General features: G+C 36.1%; 1 protein-coding gene across 1 annotated transcript in view; it reads right to left on the reverse strand.

Moving 5' to 3' along the window:
- Positions 1 to 22,550, reverse strand: part of APOOL (apolipoprotein O like) — a 61,243-nt gene that overhangs the window by 25,456 nt on the left and 13,237 nt on the right. Inside the window, exons 5-7 of the mRNA XM_059385217.1 lie at positions 15,059 to 15,150; positions 9,864 to 9,977; positions 9,540 to 9,657 (exon numbers count right to left, since the gene is read on the reverse strand). Coding sequence (XP_059241200.1) covers positions 9,540 to 9,657; positions 9,864 to 9,977; positions 15,059 to 15,150 — 324 coding nt within the window. The remainder of the gene's footprint in view (positions 1 to 9,539; positions 9,658 to 9,863; positions 9,978 to 15,058; positions 15,151 to 22,550) is intronic.

The following is a 22,550-nucleotide window of genomic DNA, read 5'->3' on the forward strand; positions in this document are numbered from 1 at the left end:
CTCTAGTGCACATGGAACATTCTCCAGAATAGATCACATCCTCGGTCCTAAATCAGGCCTCAACAGGTATCAAAAGATTGGCATCATTCCCTGCATATGTTCAGACCACAATGCTCTGAAGCTAGAAATCAATCACAAGAGGAAATTTGGAAAGAACCCAAATACATGGAGACTAAACAGCACCCTTCTAAAGAATGAAAGGGTCAACCAAGAAATTAAAGAAGAATTGAAAAAATTCATGGAAACAAATGCTAATGAAAACACAACAGTTCAAAATCTGTGGGACACAACAAAGGCACTCTTGAGAGGAAAATATATAGTGGTTCAAGTCCTGAGAGGAAAATATATAGTGGTTCAAGCCTGTCTCAAGAAACAAGAAAGGTCTCAGGTACACAACCTAATCCTCCACCTAAGGAGCTGGAGAAAGAAGAAGAAAGAAAGCCTAAACCCAGCAGGAGAAGAGAAATCATAAAGATCAGAGCAGAAACCAATGAAATAGAAACCAAAAAAACAAGAGAACAAATCAACGAAACTAGGAGCTGGTTTTTTGAAAGAATTAATAAGATTGATAAACCCCTGCCCAGAATCATCAAAAAGAAAAGAGAAAGGACCCAAATAAATAAAATCATGAATGAAAGAGGAGAGATCAGAACTAACACCAAAGAAATACAGACAATTATAAGAACATACTATGAGCTACTCTACGCCAACAAACTGGACAATCTGGAAGAAATGGATGCACTCCTAGAGACATATAAACTACCACAACTGAACCAGGAAGAAATAGAAAGCCTGAACAGACCCATAACCAGTAAGGAGATTGAACCAGTCATCAAAAGTCTCCAAACAAACAAAAACCCAGGGCCAGACGGTTTCCTGGGGTAATTCTACCAAACATTTAAAGAACTAATTCCTATTCTCCTGAAACTGTTCCAAAAAATAGAAATGGAAGGAAAACTTCCAAATTCATTTTATTAGGCCAGCATCGCCTTGATCCCCAAACCAGAAAAGGATCCCATCAAAAAAAAGAACTACATGGACATGACTCAAAGACATTATGCTGAGTGAAATAAGTCAAGCAGAGAGAATCAATTATCATATGGTTTCACTTATTTGTGGAGCATGACAAATAGCATGGAAGACATGGGGAGTTAGAGAGGAGAAGAGAGTTGGGGTAAATTGGAATGGGAGGGGAATCATGAGAGACTATGGACTCTGAAAAACAATCTGAGGGGTTTGAAGTGGCGGGGGTGGGAAGTTGGGGTACCAGGTGCTGGGTATTATAGAGGGCATGGATTGCATGGAGCACTGGGGGTGGTGAAAAAATAATGAATACTGTTATGCTTAAAATAAATAAAATAATATTTAAAAAAGAGAGAGAGAACTACAAACCAATATCCTTGATGAACACAGATGCAAAAATTCTCACCAAGATACTAGTCAATAGGATTCAACGGTACATTAAAAGGATTATTCACCACTACCAAGTGGGATTTATTCCAGGGCTGCAAGGTTAGTTGAACATTTGCAAATCAATCAATGTGATACAACACATTAATAAAAGAAAGAACAAGAACCATATGATACTCTCAATCAATGCTGAAAAAGCATTTGACAAAGTACAGCATCCCTTCCTGATGAAAACTCTTTTAAGTGTAGGCATAGTGGGCACATACCTCAATATTATCAAAGCCATCTATGAAATACCCACTGCAAATATCATTCTCAATGGAGAAAAATTGAAAGCTTTTCCGCTAAGGTCAGGAACACGGCAGGGATGTCCATTATCACCACTGCTATTCAACATAGTACTAGAAGTCCTAGCCTCAGCAATCAGACAACAAAAGGAAATTAAATCATCCAAATCAGCAAAGAAGAAGTCAAACTATCACTCTTCACAGATGATATGATACTTTATGTGGAAAACTCAAAAGACTCCACTCCAAAACTGCTAGAACCTGTACAGGAATTCAGTGAAGTGTCAGGATATAAAATCAATGCACAGAAATCAGTTGCATATCTCTACACCAGCAACAAGACAGAAGAAAGAGAACTTAAGGGGTCAATCCCATTTACAACTGCACCCAAAACTATAAAATACCTAGGAATAAACCTAACCAAAGAGGCTAAGAATGTATACTCAGAAAACTAGAAAGTACTCATGAAAGAAATTGAGGAAGACACAAAGAAATGGAAAAATATTCCATGCTCCTGGATAGGAAGAATAAATATTGTGAAAACGTCTATGCTACCTAAAGGAACGTACACATTTAATGCAATTCCTATCAAAGTACGATCCATTTGCTTCAAAGAAATGGAACAAATAATTCTAAACTTTATATGGAACCAGAAAAGACCTCGAATAGCCAAAGGAATATTGAAAAAGAAAGCCAAAATTGGTGGCATCACAATTCCGGACTTCAACCTCTATTACAAAGCTGTCATCATCAAGACAGCATGGTACTGGCACAAAAACAGACACATGGATCAATGGAACAGAATAGAGAGCCCAGAAATAGACCCTCAACTCTATGGTCAACTAATCTTCAACAAAGCAGGAAAGAATGTCCAATGGAAAAAGGACAGCCTCTTCAATAAATGGTGTTGGGAAAATAGGACAGCCACATGCAGAGAAATGAAATTGGACCATTTCCTTACACCACACAGAAAAATAGAATCAAAATGGATGAAGGACCTCAATGTGAGAAAAGAATCCATCAGAATCCTTGAAGAGAACACAGATAGCAACCTCTTTGACCTCAGCCACAGCAACATCTTCCTAGGAACATCGCCAAAGGCAAGAGAAACAAGGGCAAAAATGAACTATTGGGACTTCGTCAAGATCAAAGGCTTTTGCACAGCAAAGGAAACAGCTAACAAAACCAAAAGACAACTCACAGAATGGGAGAAGATATTTGCAAACGACATATCAGATAAAGGGCTAGTGTCCAAAATCTATAAAGAACTTAGCAAACTCAACACCCCAAGAACAAATAATCCAATCAAGAAATGGGCAGAAGACATGAACAGACATTTCTGCAAAGAAGACATCCAGATGGCCAACAGACACATGAAAAAGTGCTCCATATCACTCGGCATCAGGGAAATACAAATCAAAACCACAATGAGATATGAACAGACACTTCTCCAATGAAGACATAAAAATGGCTATCAGATACATGAAAAAATGTTCATCATCACTAGCCATCAGGGAGATTCAAATCAAAACTACACTGAGATACAACCTTACACCAGTTAGAATGGCCAAAATTAGCAAGATAGGAAACAACATGTGTTGGAGAGGATGTGGAGAAAGGGGAACCCTCCTCCACTGCTGGTGGAAATGCAAGTTGCTGCAGCCACTTTGTAACAGTGTGGACATTCCTCAAGAAATTAAAAATAGAGCTTCCCTATGATTCTACAGTTGCACTACTGAGTATTTACCCCAAAGATTCAGATGTAATGAAAAGAAGGGCCATCTGTACCCCAATGTTTATAGCAGCAATGGCCACGGTTTCCAAACTGTGGAAAGAACCAAGATGCCCTTCAACGGACGAATGGATAAGGAAGATGGGGTCCATACACACTATGGAGTATTATGTGTCCATCAGAAAGGATGAATACCCAACTTTTGTAGCAACAAAGATGGGACTGGAAGAGATTATGCTGAGTGAAATAAGTCAAGCAGAGAGAGTCAATTATCATATGGTTTCACTTATTTGTGGAGCATAAAAAATAGCATGGAGGACAAGGGGAGATGGAGAGGAGAAGGGAGTTGAGGGAAATTAGAAGGGGAGATGAACCATGAGAGACTATGGACTCTGAAAAACAATCTCAGGATTTTGAAGGGGCAGGGGGTGGGAGGTTGGGGGAACCAGGTGGTGGGTATTAGAGAGGGCACGGATTGCATGGAGCACTGGGTTTAGTGCAAAAACAATAATACTGTTACGCTGAAAAGAAATAAAAAATTTAAAAAAAAATGAAAATAAAGGAATGAAGAACTATCTCTTATGTTAATCGATGTCAAAAGAAAGCCAGAATAGCCATACATTTATCAGACAAACTAGATTTTAAAGCACAGACTGTAACAAGAAGAAGGGTATTATATCAAAATTAAAGGGTCTATCCATCAAGAAGATCTAACTATTATAAATATTTATACCTCCAAATAGAAAGCATGCAAATATTTAAATCAATTAATAACAAAAACACCGAATCTCACTGATAATAAAATATTAATAGCTGGGGACATTAACACTCCACTTACAGCAATGGACTGATCACCTAAGAAGAAAATCAATAAGGAAACAATGGTTCTGAATGAAACACTAGACTGATGGGCTAAACAGATATATTCAGAACATTTCATCCTAAAGCAGCAAAATACACAAATTCTTTTCAAGTATACACAGAATATTTTCCAGAACAGATCACACACTGGATCAAAAATCAGGCTTCAACAAGTACAAAAAGATTGAGATCACACCATGCATAGCTTCAGAACACAACACAATGAAACTTGAAGTCAATCACGAGAAAAAATTTGGAAAGACAACAAATACATCAAGGTTAAAGAACATCCTATTAAAGAATGGCTTAGCCAGGAAATTAAAGGTGAAATTTAAAAAATGAAAACACGACAGCCCAAAACATTTCAGATGCAGTAAAGGTGGTCCTAAGAGGGAAGTATAATATAGCAATACAGGCCTACCTAAGGAAGGAACAAAATTCTCAAATGTATAACCTAATCTTATACATAAAGGGGCTAGGAAAGGAACAGCAAATAACTCAAAGCCAGAAGAAGAAGGGAAATAATAAAGATTAGACCAGAAATAAACATTATTCTGATAAATAAACGTTATACAGATCAATGAAACTAAGACCTGGTACTTTGAAAGAAGTAATAACATTGATAAACTGTAGCCAGACTTATCAAAAAGAAAAAAGAAAATGACTGAAATAAACAAAATCATGAATGAGGGAGGAGAGATCACAACCAACACAAAAAATATAAACAATTTCAAGAGAGTAATGAAAAATTATATGCCAACACGACATCTGGGAAATCTGGGAAATCTGGAAGACATGAACAAATAATTAGAAACATACAAAATACCAAAACTGAAACAAGAACAATTAGAAAATTTGAACAGACTCATAGCCAGCAAACAAACTGAATCAGCAATCAGAAGTTTCCCAGCAAACAAAATGCAGAGCCAGATGTCTTCCCAGCAGATTTATACCAGATATTTAAAGTAGAGTTAATATATATTCTTCTCAAACCATTCCAAAAAAGCAGAAATGGAAGGAATACTTCCAAACATTCTACAAGGCCAGCATTTCCTTGATTCCAAAACCAGACAAAGACCCCACCAAAAAGGAGAATTACCGCCAATATTCCTGATGAACATGGATGCAGAAATTCTCAATAAGATGCTAGCAATTCACATTCAGCAGTATATTAAAAGAATTATTCACCACAATCATGTGGGATTTATTTCTAGGCTTCAGGGGTGTTCAACAATAGCAAAACAATCAATGCAATATACCACTTTAATAAAAGAAAGGATAAGAACCATATGATCTTCTCAATAGATGTAGAAAAAGCATTTCACAAAATGCAGAATCAATTTTTGATAAAAACCCTCTACCATGTAGGAAGGGGGCAACATACTTCAGTATCATAAAAGCAGTATACAAAAGACCCACAGCCAATATCATCGTCAGTAGGGAAATACTGAGAGCTTTTCCTTTACAGTCAGGAGACAGAAATGTCCAGTCTCACAATTGCTATTTAACATAGTTACTGGAAGTCAGCCTCAGCAGTCAGAAAACAAAAAGAAATAAAAAGCATTCAAATCGGCAAAGAAGAGTCAAACTTTCACTATTTGCAGAGGACATGACACTCTGTGCAGAAAACCCAAAAGATTCCACCAAAATATTAGTAGAACTAATACATCAATTCAGCAATGACACATTATAAAATCAATGTACAGAAATCTGCTGCATTTCTGTAATCCAATTATGAAGCAGCAGAAAGACAAATAAAGCAATCAGTCCCACTTATAATTGCAACAAAAACCGTAAGATTCCTAGGAATAAACCTAACCAAAGAGGTAAAAAATACCCTGAAAACTACAGAACACTTATGAAAGAACTGAAAAGGAGAGAAAGAAGTGGAAAAACATTCCATGCTCAAGGACTTGAAGAACAAACATTTTAAAAATATCTATAGTACTGAAAGCAATCTGCACATTTAAGGCAATCCCTATCAAAACACCACCAGTATTTTTCACAGAGCTAGAACAAATAATCCTAAAATTTGTACGGAAACACAAAACACTCAAAACAGCAAAAGCAATCCTGAAAAAGAAGAGCAAAGCTGGAGACCTCATAATTCCAGACTTTAAACTATATTACAAAGTTGTAGTCATCAAGACAGTATGGTACTGACACAAAAACAGATCTGAAGATCAGTGGAACAGAAAAGAAAACCAAGAAATGGACCAACAACTATATGGTCAATTAATCTTGACAAAGCAAGAATATCCAATGGAAAAAAGTCTCGGGGTGCCTGGGTGGCTCAGTTAGTTGGGTGTCCAACTCTTGATTTTGGCGCAGGTCATGATCTCGGGGTCATGGTATCAAGCCCTGTGTCAGGCTCCATGTGTAGGCCCTGCTTAAGATTCTCTCTCTCCTTTTCCCCTTCCCCTTCCTCCCTGCTAGTGTTCCCACTCAAAAAAAAAAAAAAAGTCTCTTCAAGAAGTGATGCTGGGAAAACTGGGCAGCCATATGCAGAAGAATGACAGGACTAGTTTCTTACACCATACATAAAAATAAACCCGAAATAAAGACCTAAACCTAAGACAGAAAACCATCAAATTCCTAGAGGAGAACACAGCAGAAACCTCTTTGACCTGGCTGTAGTAACTTATTATCAGACACATCTCCAGAGGCAAGGGAAACAAAAGCAGAAATGAACTACAGGGACTTCCTCAAGATAAAAAACTTCTGCACAGCAAAGGAAACAATCACGAAAACTAAAATGCAGCCTTCAGAATCAGAGAAGATAGCTGCAAATAACATACCCGATGAAAGTTTAGTATCCAAAATCTATAAAGAAATAGCCAACTCAACACCCAAAAAACAAACAACACAGTTAAGAAATGGGCAGAAGACATGAATAAACATGTTTCCAAAGAAGACATACAGATGGCTAACAGGCACATGAAAAGATACTCAACATCACTCATCATCAGGGAAATACAAATCAAAACACAATGAAGTACTACTTCAGACCTGTCAGAATCACTAACTTTAAGAACAAGGAAACAACAGATGTCGGCAAGGATGTGGAAAAGGTGGAACCATGTTACATTATTGGTGGGAATCCAAACTGATGCAGCCATTCTGGAAAATAGTATGGAGGTTCCTCACCAAATTAAAAACAGAGCTACCCACAACCCAGCAATTGCACTACTAGGAATTTACCTACCAATACAAATACCACTACTAGGTATTAGCCCAAAGAATACAAAAGTACAGATTTGAAGGGGTACATGCACCACAATGGTTTTTTTTTCTTTTCTTTTTTTTTTTCACCACAATGTTTTTAACAGCATTATCAGTGGCAGTCAAAACATGAAAATAGCCCAAATGTCCATCGATACACACACATATATACACATACACACACATCTCCTTTACATATAATCTATCTAATCTATCTATATCTGCATGGATGCAAGAAAAAAAAAGAAAATAGAAAAAGAGGGACAAGCCAGGAAACAGACTCTTAACTCCTGAGGACAAACTGATGGTTACCAGAGGGGAGGTTGGTGAGGGATTGGTGAAAGAGCTGTTCGGGATTAAGGAGTATACTTGTTTTGATGAGCACAGGGTGTTCTATGGCAGAGCTGAATCACTGTGTTGTACACCTGAAACTAATACAACACTGTATGCTAACTGTACCAGAATTGAAAATAAATAATAAAAAAGTAAATACTGTAAACCATCATATTAGAAATGAGAGGTGACAGGAGAACACTGTAAAACTCCTACCAGGTTTGTTAATCAGTGACAGGTTTTGTAAAAATTAAAATAGGGGAGAAATTAGAGACTAAACTCTGATTTTAACCTACCTAGTTATATATATTGTATACAGATATTGTATATATAGTGTATATATATTGTATATAGATATACTGTATATATCAGATATCTATATTGTATATAGGTAACCTATATACAATAGAAAGAGCTTGGACTTTGGTATTTGAAAAAGCTAGGCTATGAATACATCTCTACTCCTCATGACTTTGAGCAAGTTACTTAAGCTTCCTGAGTCTCAAGCTGTTCATTGTGCAATGATTATAATTACATATGCAGAAGAGTTGTTTGTTTTGTTTTGCCTTTTGGGTGAGAATTGAATAACACAGGATATATTTATAACTCTTTTTTTTTTCGACGGGGCAGAACCTTTATTGCTGAACATAAAATACCCACCAGGGAGCCCGGCTGGAGTCCTGGGGGTAGTGGGGGGGAGGGGTGAGTTGCATGGCACAGCTGCTCTCACACCCACAGTGGGCCCAGGCCTGGCGCGGAGCCCTGCCTGGTCCCCCTCCAGGCTGGAGGTTGGGACGCATCCTGGGTGCTAGGCTGAGGGTGCAGGGAGGGGGTGGGAGGAAGGCGGGTGTGCAGAGGGGCTGGCTGGGCAGGGCCCGGCCCAAGGACTAGGCGTATTTATAATTCTTAATACCACAGTAGCGCTCTGTAAAGGGCAGATATTATCATTATTTTCTACTTCCTTATCTCTGAATTGGTCTTATTTCCTTTGCAGTAAAACAATGGGTAGTACCATTCACATTGTACAGACAGATAATCCTGTGTAACCTAGTGACTGCTGAGTTTCTGTGAATACACTCCTAAAATGGTATTAAACACTGTTATCTTCTCAATGATTACAATAAAACTATGGGAATATTTGCCTAGAAAGTACAACTGTCACTATTTGGTCTCATAAAGTACAAACTGCCAGTATCTAATATTAAAAAAAAGTTATTAGTATTATTATTGGTGTTATTTTATTATTTCATGCTGAATGTTCTCCTAGTAGCTAAACTAAATATAAGTGATGGTGGAAACTAAGACTGATAGGGGTAAATAGCACAAGAAATGGAAAGATAATATTTCTTCTATGTAGATATGACTCACACTATAGAACCTAGAAAGGCACACTTTCCGCCACCTAATTGCAAAGCTCACATTTATAAAGTGATATTAAATGCTTCACTCACCCAACCCACCAGTGCTACTTCACACTCCTATATGCAAAGATTGGTACTATGAACAATATGGCAATTAGAAAAAGTCCCAAGTATACCAGTATCTCATAATCTAAAAAGATATATAGACTACAGATATGAGAAAGAAAAAACATTTATAAAGAAAGCACTTACATAAGTTCAAACTATACCTAATAATACTACAAAATTACTTGGGAAAAGAATGAAAATAAAATTGAATTATTTCAAACTAACCTGAGGTGGATTCTGATTTTGTCTTTGTTTCAGAGCTGAGTTCTGCTGGCAAGGAAACTGAGTATTTCAGGCTGTCAGTTGTTTTTTCAGGTATTTCTAGTGTAGCAGAATTTCCTAGCTGTTTACCAAAAAGATTTTTCCTTCATAAGTAAATCATTTTGCCAAAACAATAAAACATCCTAAAAACGTATAGTATGCAAATATACTATGTCCTTCATCTCCTTTCATTTTCTTGACCTCTGTCAATGACTCCTATTATAAGCCAATCCCTCACCCCAACCAATGAAACTCAATGTCTACCTTTTTGGTCCATTTAAACTCTACCTTAGATTTTTCTTTAGGTTTAGGAAGTGATTCTTCTTTGTTGCTTTTTGTCCGCAATGATTTAACTGCTCCATAAATTTGCTGGCTTACAGTATATGCCTTTTCCCCAGTTACCTAATTAAAACAAGAAATGAATCAAATAAGATGTATTTTTAAAAGTCAAAATAACAAATATCAGAAAAATTATGTCAGGAATTTTATGTGAATACTCAGGTCAGAATCAATAATAAAGATATAAATCTTTAGATCATGTAACAGAAAACCCCATTTTTTTCAATCTTATATGAAAGATCATTTGCCTCATGTAAAAGGCTAAAAAATGTAGAGCTGAGACAACACCAAGAGTGAATCCTAAAGTAAACTATGAATTTGGGTGATGATGTGTCAACGTAGGCTTATCAATTGCAACAAATGTACCATTCTAATGGGGGATGTGGAAAACAGACACGGATAATGGAGGATGCTAAGCATATGTGCACAGGAAATCTCTGTACCTTCTGCTTAATTTTGTTGTGAACCTAAAACTGCTCTTAGAAAAATAAATTCTTAAAAATGTATAGTTTGCATTCCCACTGCAATATGTGAATTTAAAACTATGCCTATTTAACAGAAGTTTGGGAAAGACAGCTTGAGATAATAAACTAAGAAAATAAGATTCTAAGATGCTACAAAGTTAATACTTTTGTTCAAATTTTTATGGTGCTTTCCCCTGTCATAATGTATTAATGCATTTCTCCACAGAATAATATTCTCTTTTAGTAGAAACATAAAATACAAAATGAACTACAAACACACCAAAGCAGAGGCAAGGATGGTGAGTGACTTCCTAAAGCTGCTGTTACTTTCAGATTTCTTTCCCTTTAAAAATCTCCTGATTCCTTCGTTCTATTCTTTCCCCATCCTTTTGTTCCCTATGGCTAAAGTAATTTCAATAGCTATGACTTTTCAAGTTTTAAAGAGGTTTTGGAAGCTTTTCAGGATTATACTTTTTATAAACATGAACTTAAAAATTTTTTAAAACTGTGACTTTCTTGTTTAAAATAGAATTTTTTTTTTTTGCTAAGTATATACTTACACTTAAGAAAAATAAATCAATCCACTAATATAAAGTCTTCTTCCTCCCCAAAATGTAACTTTGGTCACAGCTGTGTGGCTATCGTCCCTGAGATTTTCCTCTCATATGTGCATTAGATACATACAGACAATATTTTAGAACAAATGGAATGTTGATATCTATTTGGATCTACCAAAAAGGATGAGGTAGATTTTAGATTTATATGCACTGATATGGATTTCCATGATGAACCACTAAATTGAAAAGACAAGATTAGAGAACAGATTATACTCTACAATCTCAATTATGTTTTAAATTAAAATTTTTTATTTTTTTTTAAGATTTTATTTATTTATTTGACAGACAGAGATCACAAGCAGGCAGAGAGGCAGGCAGGGAGAGAGGAGGAAGCAGGCTCCCTGCCAAGGAGAGAGCCAGTCGCGGTCTGGATCCCAGACCCCGGGACCACGACTGGAGCCAAAGGCAGAGGCTTTAACCCACTGAGCCACCGAGGCCCCCCTTAAATTTTAAAATAAACCACACACATATACACTTAGCTTGTTTCCTTTTTTCAAAATACAAATAGGATCACACTATACATATTGATATTTTAAAAACTCAGCAATTTGTCAGAGATGTTTCCATATCAGTTTATATACCTGTAGATCTGCTTCTTTTATAATAGCTACATAGTAAGTATTCACAATGAATATACCACAGTTAGTTTAATAAATTCCCTATGTTGGGGAATATGGGATTTTTTTTTTTTGGACAATTATAAGCATGCTGTGATTAGCATTCTTACACATAAAACTGGGACCACACATCTTTGTGGTGTTTCCTGGATGTGAAATATCTGGATTAAAGATTATATGCATTTTAATTTTTTATAATATTGACACATTGCCTCCATAAAGTCAGCGATATAATGTAGTAATTTATACGCCCAACAAAAATGTTTTACTACCCCATTTACCAGAAGCAGTATTATTATGAGTCTTTTAAATCTTTATCAAAGTGAAAGACTCAAAGCCAATCTCTAAATGATCTTTAAATTTGCATTTGATTGCTGATAAAGTTAAGAATATTTCATTTATTAGACCATTTATGTTTCTTATTTTGTGGATTGCTTGTGTATTACTGTCTTCATTTTCTTTTCTTTTTCTTTTTTTTTACTTTCTTCATTTCCTTAGAGGACATTTATCTTTTTCCTATCAATTTATAGGAGTTCTTAATATAGAAAGGCCATTATTTATTCCTTTGTTATAGATGTTGCAAATATTTTTCCCAGTTTTGTATTTTCCATTAACTTTGTATATATTATATTGTGATCAGAAGAAATACATTTATTTTGATGTAGTAAAATGCATTAATTTTTTTTTGATGGCTTCTGGATTTTAAGAGGGCCTTTTCTATCTCAACATCACTGAAATATTTATCTTCTTTCTTCTAATATTTTTACAGTATTATATTTTATGATCTTTAGTCCACCTGGAATTTATTTTTGCATGGTAACTGGTAAAGGTCTAAGATGTTTATCAAAAAAGCTAATTATTCCAACACATGTCTAAAATAACCAATCCATCCTTTCTTTACACACTGATCTGAAATGCCACCTTTACTTATACCCTCCCCCTATCCCACAATGTATACAAAGACATACTTGATATATTTGTTTTTGGACGTTCTCTTGGGGTTTTTTTGGGGGGGGGGGGTCTATTTTATTGTCTATGCTAGCACAGTTACCAGTACATGGTATATGGTCAACATATACTGGTTGAATGAATGTCATACTCCCTACAAATCCAGGAATTCTGTAAGAACCAAATTAAACTTCTAAATTTGGGAATATATGCCATATTCCAATATTCAGTCCTTTCATCTAGAAACTAGATAGGTCTCTAAATGTATTTAAAGTTGTAAAAATGCCTTTCAGTAAAGTTTAGTAGTTTTAAATAAATATGTCTTAGAACATTATTTGACAAGTTTATTCCTAGATATTTTATAGTTTTCAAAGACAGATTACTTGAGGTTCTTTATGTAAGTTAATAATGAAAACAGTGTGAGGAAAATCATAAAAAGCAAAAAGTAATCCCATCTTGAAGTACATTTCCAAAATGGTGAATAACTGGAGTGTAACTTCTATTTTTTAAAGACCTTTCTGGACTATCATTTTGTGATTTTTTTTAATGTCATAGACCTCAGAGGATTTCCTAAAAGTATGGGCCCTTTCCTTAAGAAAAATACCCATATAGCAGACAAGCTCTTACCTGATACCCTTTGAAGAGATTTGTCTGATTAACTAAAGATGTCTTAAAAATGTATAATAAATAAATGTTCATAGAATGCTGAGTATTCATCGATAGTAGGTACTCTCAAATATGTCTAAGTATTGTCTTTCACAAGTGATCTGTACACTTACCAAGAATCAGTTGTATTTATTTCTAAGTCTCTATATCCATTTTACTATAACTTAAAAAATTAAAATATAACATAATAGGATGAAATATGAGTGTGAAAAGAACTGTTGCCTACAGGAAAATTAAGTTAAATGCTTTGTAAAGCCTAAAAAAAATGACTTACCTAAATTAATTAATTAATAATTAATTAAAATAATCACTCAAATTAGAGGTAGGCAAAGTCAACTGTTAAAGGCTGGAAGAAATAATAACAATTTAAGAGGATTCTGCACTCATATTATTTTAAAAATGTTTTCAGTGTTCATTCTATTTTAAGGAGATCTAAACTGAAAACAGCAGAAGACATAAATGGCTAACCATAAGACAGATGTTATGGATCTTCAACTAGGAGACCCATACTCATAGAAAATACCTACTTCAAAAGAGAGAAAACCAGACACACATTCGTTATAATTTGAAATAAAATATTTAAGGTCTGTATTCATGATTTTTTAAATCTTTCTACTTTAACATTTTTAATTAATTGGTAACTACTGGTCCCAACAATATCAAATTAGAAGGCATCTATTCTATATATAAAATTTTTCATAGTTTTGGGTGGTGGAGTCACTCTGAAGTTTATCATTGATCTCAGGTTAAGAATCCATGTTATATATATATTAGAATCCATCAGTTATTACACATGACATTGTGTGATGCCAGTCAAAGAAAAAGCAAGGGTCTCTAGGAGTTTCAGAAACAATAAGTATTTAACCATAGAATAACTTTCAGGAAATCATACTAATATCTTTTATCATAGAAATTTTTATTTGAAGTTCAGGAATTCCTTTATTTTCCTTCTGTCAGAGTAAAATTAAGTTTAATACTTTATTCTTAAAATTAAAAAAAAGATGTGGGGCGCCTGGGTGGCTCAGTGGGTTAAAGCCTATGCCTTCAGCTCAGGTCATGATCCTAGGGTCCTGGGATCGAGCCCCACATTGGGTTCTCTTCTCATCAGGGAGCCTGCTTCCTCCTCTCTCTCTGCCTGCCTCTCTGCCTGCTTGTGATCTCTGCCTGTCAAATCAATAAATAAAATCTTTTAAAAAAATTAAGATACATACTACAAAGTTATCCTGTTATTATGAAACTGTATCTGCCTATTCACCCATCTATCTATCTCTATATACACATAAAGAAAGGTCTCAACAACATTCTACCAAATGTTAACACTGATATTTTTCTGGATAAAAAAATTCCAGGTGGTTAATTGTTTTTTCTTTCCTATACTTTTCTATAATGCTTAAATCATTTAAGGACAAGTAGTAATGAATTTTATTTAAAAAAACATTAAGGCATTACTCTAAACAAACCAAAAGATTCAGTGGCAACATTACACACTGAGAAGAGAAATGGACAGGGAAGCAGGATACCTGAAACTAAATAGAACCCTGGACAAATCAGTCACTGTGAAACTTTCCTGGGCCACAGTTTTCTCATCAGTAAATGAGAAAATGAGGAAGTTGAATGTAATAAGTGCACAAGTTTCTTTCAGCATGTGATGATCATGTAATTAAGAATGGCATTTACCATCCTGAAATGAATGCGATTTTGCCAAAGTAAGAGCTGATGCTCACTATATTTCTCTGAAAATTAAAGTTGAAGATACTTAGGACATTTAAGTATTGTCACTGTAAGGGTTTAAATAAATATTGAAATGTAGCTATCACTTCAAAGGAACTTACCTTTGCAATTATTACTGACTGAACTGGGTAGCAAACAGTTGCTCCTAAAGTGGCCAGCCCCAGTGGATAAGCAATTTTCTTAAACCTAGAACCTATGAAATTCAAACAAACTATTAAACTCCAAACAGATTCTAGCAGAGACCTGATGGTTTAATAACTTTAATGTTCTCTTTGTTCCTCTTCAAGTCATTGCCCTATGTCAATTTGTTCTTTAGATAATAATACTAATCAAAATGGTAGCTAAAATATTTTTAAGGATCACAATTCAATGCCTTAGTTGTCATGTCCAATTTTAGAATAATATTCTCAATTTAAAATTGATAATTAGCTACACAAAGGGAATGGATAATTTTCTTCTTTTTAAAAACTAGTTTTTTTTTTTCATGTCCTAAGAAAATCAAAATTGTAACCACATTTTTTTCAAGTATCTAATAGGGCATAATAATATCAAAAAACTGATCAACTACCATACTCGTGACACCATGTTAAAGGGAAATGGACTCTTACTACATATCCTGTTTTTTTTTTTAATTTTTTATAAACATGTATTTTTATCCCCAGGGGTACAGGTCTGTGAATCAGCACTCACCAAAGCACATACCCTCCCCAATGTCCATAACCCCACCCCCCTTCTCCCAAACCCCCTCCCCCCAGCAACCCTCAGTTTGTTTTGTAAGATTAAGAGTCACTTATGGTTTGTCTCCCCCCAATCCCATCTTGTTTCATTGATTCTTCTCCTACCCACTTAAGCCCCCATGTTGCATCACCACTTCCTCATATCAGGGAGATCATATGATAGTTATATATACATATCCTGTTTTGATTAAGTCCTTAGGAACATGAAATATTGAAGTTACTAATCAGTTAAGGACTTTAAAAGGAATATAACTCCTTCATGTCACTGATTTAAAACACAGAATTAGTAATTTAATAACTGCAGGTAACGAAATCTTGGAAATGTTGGAAATGTGCTCATTTCCAAAAGAGTATCTAAGAGACATTTTCAAACCTTTTAAAGATTTATTTATTTTAGAGAGAGAAAGCATGAGCAGAGGGAGGGGTAGAGGGAGAAGGAGACAAGCAGACTCCACCTCTCTCCCTCCCCCTAATGTAGGGCTCAATCTTACAACCTTGAGATCATGACCTGACCCAAAATCAAGAGTCAGACATTTAACTGACTGAGCTACCCAGGAGCTCCCAAACTTTTTTTTTTTAAAAAACAGCAAAATCCTTTTTAAAAAATCTTCCAAATATAATCTCACTAGTAACTTCATACAGCCATAGCTTAGTTCCAACAGACCACTGGTTCAAAACAGTATGTATCCTAAATGCTTGAATGGGTACCTTGGACTCTTATGAACTGGGCATTTAGATGATGGGATTTCTAACTGGGGCAAGTACTTTTACTCTGAAACACCTCTTATGACCCTTATTTTAAAAATGGTACAGCCTAATTGGTATATCAGTAAAGGCTAAGGTGAAAAAAATAACTGGCAATGTTTGCAGGCAATGTTAATGAAAGATAAAAAAGATAGAAACAAGAGCTATTTCTGTGTCTGGTTTACCTATCTGAAGGAGGCCTACAGTCATGTCTACAGGACTGAGCTTTGGTAGAGGTGGGTAGGTAGGCTGCTTCGACCTCTAATCTAGCTTTCCTTTGGTTTTAGACTGGTTTGTGTGGTACTGTGAAAGAGGGTCTAGATTTGTTAAGACATATCATAAGACAGAAAAATCAAACATGTCTTAAGTTGCTCCTTTACTCAGGTCCTGCTCACTATTATTCTAGTATCTATAGTTTGTTTCTTGATTTTACTGACCTAACATCTCATAATACAAGTTTCCTTGACTTAGTCAAATTCCCCTAACTGTGCTGCTCCTAACCTCAGAAAGTAGCATTTTCCCCCTTGCTTTGTCATTTTAAATATTAAAAAAGACTTACATTCATTTTCTCTTTACCTGATATTAAGGGTCAGTTTAACAAAATATAAATTTCATTTGGATTCAATAGCTCTACTCCCATAAGTAGGAAAGGACTCTAGACACAGCCACCAATAAGTTATGTACTATGAAATCACTGAGTGATTTCCCTTTTCTGGACCTCTATATGTAGCTAATGGGGTTAGGCTAAATCAACAGCTTTCAAATATTTTTTGACCATGACTCAGAAAAAATTTACATTATGACCTATGACCTATCTTACACACACACACACACACACACACACACACACACACTCCATGGAAACAAAACTTTCACAGTATTTGCCCATATTAAGTACAGAACACTCTGACATTTGCTGTTCTCCTGTATTTTATTTCTTTAATAAAATGTCTCCTGAGATTCACTATGCTTATTTCATTATCTAATAATAGGTTGAGATCTGCAACTTGAAAAACAGTGGGTTAGATTATTCTAGCTCTGAAATTTAGAAACAATGTGAATGACCTAAGAAACATTCTTTTGCAGGTGGATTATGAGTTTCTTACTGAAAATTGATTAGTATGTTCTTCTTTGAGTTTTATATGCTACACAGAGTAATCTTGGTTTTCCATTTTTTTCCTAGTAAGTAATTTATAATATGTATCCACGTGAAAGTTGCACAGAGTGTTAGAATTAAAAATGATAAATCAGGAGCCATTATTAGCTATTGGGAGACTGCTAGGTCTATTAGGATGAGATATATGGACCAGAGCTAGAATGTTGGAATGTTCTTATAATTCACCAAGGTTTTATATCCAATTGGGTATACTTGAGTTGAGACTACTTTAAGGACTAAAGCTGGGCAAACAAACCGTAAGGTATGATATTTGATTCCAGACTGGTTCAGAGCTATGACTTTGAAGCACACATAATTTCGTTTGGGGGCAATGACTGGCAACTGAGTGGTGGACAGAAGATGAATGGAAGGTGATCAAAATGGCTACTGACCAGAGAGCCGTACCAGCTTCAGTGAGGAGGAGAGCCAGGAATGCCTACTGAGAAGAATTTCCATACTCAGAGGTAGAAGATAGGAAAATACAAAATTCTCTATGTGCTAATGAAAGATAGTTATATAATAGTGTGCAGAAAGTGTTCACATAGTAGTTCAAGACTGCCATTATTAGAAAAGCTGCTTGTAAAGCTGACTCTTGATTGGCATCTGGGGACTTCACTGGTATATAGTTCCCTACAATGATAGAAAACATTCTCTGAATGATAAGAGTGATGCACTGTGCCTAAACCATTTGTTGAAATAATATGGTTTATGCTACTTTCTTTCCAGTATGGAATTCTGGACATGCTACAGACTGTGTTTAGGTGATCAGCTGCTAATAATAACCTTGACTGCTCAGTCTTTAATGAGCCTCCTTGGCTGACAACATCTTATATGTATTGTCATAATCCATTAGAGGAGGAATTAAGTACATCTTATATGACTCCACTGGAAGAGGATCCTTAGAAGCCTGTACCTAGTTTCTTATAAGCTTTGCCCCATTTGCCTTTTCCCTTTTCTTATTTTACATTGCAGTGTTTCACTGTAATAAGGCCTGTGACTATAGGTTGAGTCTTCTAAGCCTTTCCTACTTAACCATCAAACCCGTGGGTGGTGTTGGGGACCCTCTACAAAAGTGGTAGAGTGAGAACGAATGACAAAGTTCATAGAGATACAGGGTAAAAGAGGGAAAAAAGAAATCAAGCTTATCAAGCTTCATGTGCTGAACGAGTTGTCTACTTTCGCAAACTCCATTCTGAGGTGGCTGGTGTCACTTCTAGGAACTCTGGTCAGGATGAAATTATGAGAGAATAAAATATTTTTCTGATACCAGCGTCTCTATCTCAAATCCTAAATATAGTCCCCAGAATATGGATGGTCATCAGAAAGCAGAGAAAACAAGTTTGAGTGGTTAGCACACACTTTCACATTAACATAAAACTACCAAGGTCTTTTTTTTTTTTTTTGATAGCTAGAGACTGAAAACCTTTAAATATTTTTTTTTAATTTTAAGTTTTATTTATTTATTTGAGAGAGAGAGAGAGAGAGAGAGAGAGCATGAGCAGTGGGGAGGGGGAACAGGAGAGGGAGAAGCAGACTCCCTGCTTAGCAGGCAGCCTGATGCAGAGCTCAATCCCAGGACCCCAGGATCATGACCTAAACCAAAGGCAGATGCTTAACTAACTAAGCCACCCAGGCACCCTTGAAAATCTTTTTAAAGGGAGAGAAGAAGACGGCAGCAGAGTAGGAAGACTCTAGGCTCGCCTTATCCCACTAACACAAATAGATAACAATCAAATCATCCTAAATACCCCAGAAATTGTCCTGAAGACTGACAGAGCAACTTCTATAATTAAAGGGAAAGAAAAGGCCACATCAAAGAAGGTGGGAAGTATGGGGATGTGGTTTAGGGGAGAAATGGATCCTAGCAGTTGCAGAGGAGAGGGACCCGTGGTCTAGAGAAGGGTGAGACAGAGAGGAACACACAAGGAAATGGACAAGAAGGTTTCTCTAAAGCCAATGGCTCAGAGAATAAGAGAGGCTGAACTTTGTGAGTTCAATCAACCAGTAGGGTTTAAAACCTGGAGATTTAAAGATCAACAGGCTTGGCTGGGACAGAGTCTAGAAGGTACTGTCCTGCACCTGGAGAGAAGGCAGGCAAACACAACTAGGAGGGCAGAAAGTGTGGAAACAGTGATCTGAAGAGGGGCTGAGGCACAGAGTAGGGAGATTATTCGCACTTCTCAGGGTGCATATCTGAGAGGCAACATTCACAGATACCTCTCCAGGAACAAAGGAGCTGGCCAGCACCATTTCCATCTCCTGCCTTTCAGCATTAGCACACAGCTACTGGCAGAAGGTAGTACAGCACCAACACTACTTGCCTAACTTTTATACACCAATACATTCTTTTCAAGAGCACGTGGAACATTTTCCACAATATATAACATATTGTATTACAAAGCAGGCCTCAAAAATATCACAAGATTGAAGACATCCCATGTACCTCTTCTGACCATAGCACTATGAAACTGGAAGGCAACCAAAAGAAAAAATTTGGAACAACCGCAAATATGCAGAAGTTAAACAATATGCTGCTAAACAATGAATGACCCAATGAGGAAATTTACAAAGAGGGGCGCCTAGGTGGCTCAGTGGGTTAAGCCTCTGCCTTTGGCTCAGGTCATGATCGCAGGGTCCTGGGATGGAGCCCCGCATCAGACTCCCTCCTCAGTGGGGAGTCTGCTCCCCCCCTCGCCTGCCTCTCTGTCTGTCAAATAAATAAATTAAATCTTAAAAAAAAAATCAGTAATCAAAAACCTCCCAACAAACAAAAGTCCAGGGCCAGATGGCTTCATGGGCAAATTCTACCTAACACTTAAAGAAGAGTTAATACCTATTCTTCTCAAACTATTGCAAACAATAGAAAAGGAAGGATAACTTCCAAATTCATTCAGGGAGGCCAGCATTACCTTGATAACAAAACCAGATAAAGACCCCAATAAAAAGAGAACTACAGGCCAATATTACTGATGAACATAGATGTAAAAATTTTCAATAAAATACTAGCAAACCAAATCCAAAAATATATTAAAGAAATCAGTCACTGCAATCAAGCTGGATTTATTTCTAGGCTGCAAGGGGGGAGTAATGTTTACATATCAAACAACAGGATACACCACATTATTAAAAGGTTAAAAGAAAATATAGGAACCTTTCAAAACATGCCCAAAAAACCCCATTTGACAAAGTAGAACATTCATTCATGACAAAAACCCTCAAAAAAGTAGGGTTAGAGGGAATATACCTCAATATAATAAAGGTCACATATGATAAAACCATAGCTAATAGCATCCTAAATGGCAATAACTTTGAGCTTTGCCTCTATGGTCAGGAACAAGACAATGATACGAACTCTCACTATGATCATTAAACACAGTACTGGAAGTTTTAGCCACACCAGTAAGGCAACAAAAGGAAATAAAAGGCATTTGAAATGGCAAGGAAGGAGTAAAACTTTCATTATTTGCAGGTGACACAGCAATACATATATATAGAAAACCTGAAAGCCTCCACAAAAAACTGCTAGAATAGGCAAATTTAGTAAAGTTGCAGGTACAAAATCAATATACGGAATTCTGTGCATCTGCACCAATAATGACACAGAAGAAAGAGAAATTGAGGAATAAATCCTACTCACAAATGCAGCAAAGACAGTAAGATAACCAGAAATATTTTTTCACATGTCTGATGGTCATTTGTATGTCTTCTTTGAAGAAACGCCTGTTCATGACTTCTGCCCATTTCTTGATTGGATTATTGTCTCCATGTTGAGTTTGATAAACTCTTTATAGATTATGGATACTAGCCCTTTAACTGATAAGACATTAGTAAACATCTTCTCCTATTCTATTGGCTGTCTTTTAGTTTTGTTGATTGTCTCTTTTGCTGTGCAAAAAGCCTTTTATCTTGATGAAGTACCAATAGTTGATTTTTGCCTTTGTTTCCCTTGCCTTTGGAGGTGTGTCCACCAAAAAGTTGTGGTAGACAAGGTCAAAGAGGTTGCTACAGGTGTTCTCCTCTAGGATTTTGATGGAGCCAGTCTCACAATTAAATATTTCATCCATTTTGAGTTTATTTTTGTGTATGGTATAAGAAAATGGTCCCATTTCATTCTTCTAAATGTGGTTGTCCAATTTTCCCAACACCATTTATGGAAGAGACTGTCCTTTTTTCCACTGGATATTGTTTCCTGCTTTGTTAAAGATTGGTTGACCATAGAGCTAAGGGTCCATTTCTGGGTTCTCTATTCTGTTCCACTGATCTATGTGTCTGTTTTTGTGCCATACCGTCTTGATGACTACAACTTTGTAATAGAGCCTGAAGTCCAAAACTGTGATGCTACGAGCTTTAGCTTTCTTTTTCAACATTCCTCTGGCTATTCAGGGTCATTTCTGGCTCCATACAAATTTTAGGATTATTTGTTCCAGCTCTGTGAAAAAAGTTGATAGTATTTTGGTAGGGACTGCACTGAATGTACTGATTGCTTGAGGTAGCACATACATTCTAACAATATTTATTCTTCCAATACATGAGCATGGAATGTTTTTCCATTTCTTTGTGTCTTCCTCAATTTCTTTCATGAGTACTTTATAGTTTTCTAAGTACAGATCCTTTGCCTCTTTGGTTAGGTTTATTCCTAGGTATCTTATGGTTTTTAGTGCAATTGCAAATGGGATCAACTCCTTAATTTCTCTTTCTTCTATCTCATTGTTAGTGTATAGAAATTCCACTGATTTCTGTGCATTGATTTTTTATCCTGCCACTTTGCTGAATTCCTGTATGAGTTCTAGCAATTCTGGGGTGGGGGTCTCTTGGGTTTTCCACATAGTGTATCATGTTATTGTGAAAAAATGCTCAATATCACTGGGCACTGAGGAAATACAAATCAAAACCACAATGAGACACCACCTTACACCAGTTGGAATGGCTAAAATAAACAACTCAGGAAACAACAGA

Source organism: Mustela nigripes, chromosome X, assembly GCF_022355385.1.
Source record: "Mustela nigripes isolate SB6536 chromosome X, MUSNIG.SB6536, whole genome shotgun sequence".
Lineage (NCBI taxonomy): Eukaryota > Metazoa > Chordata > Mammalia > Carnivora > Mustelidae > Mustela > Mustela nigripes.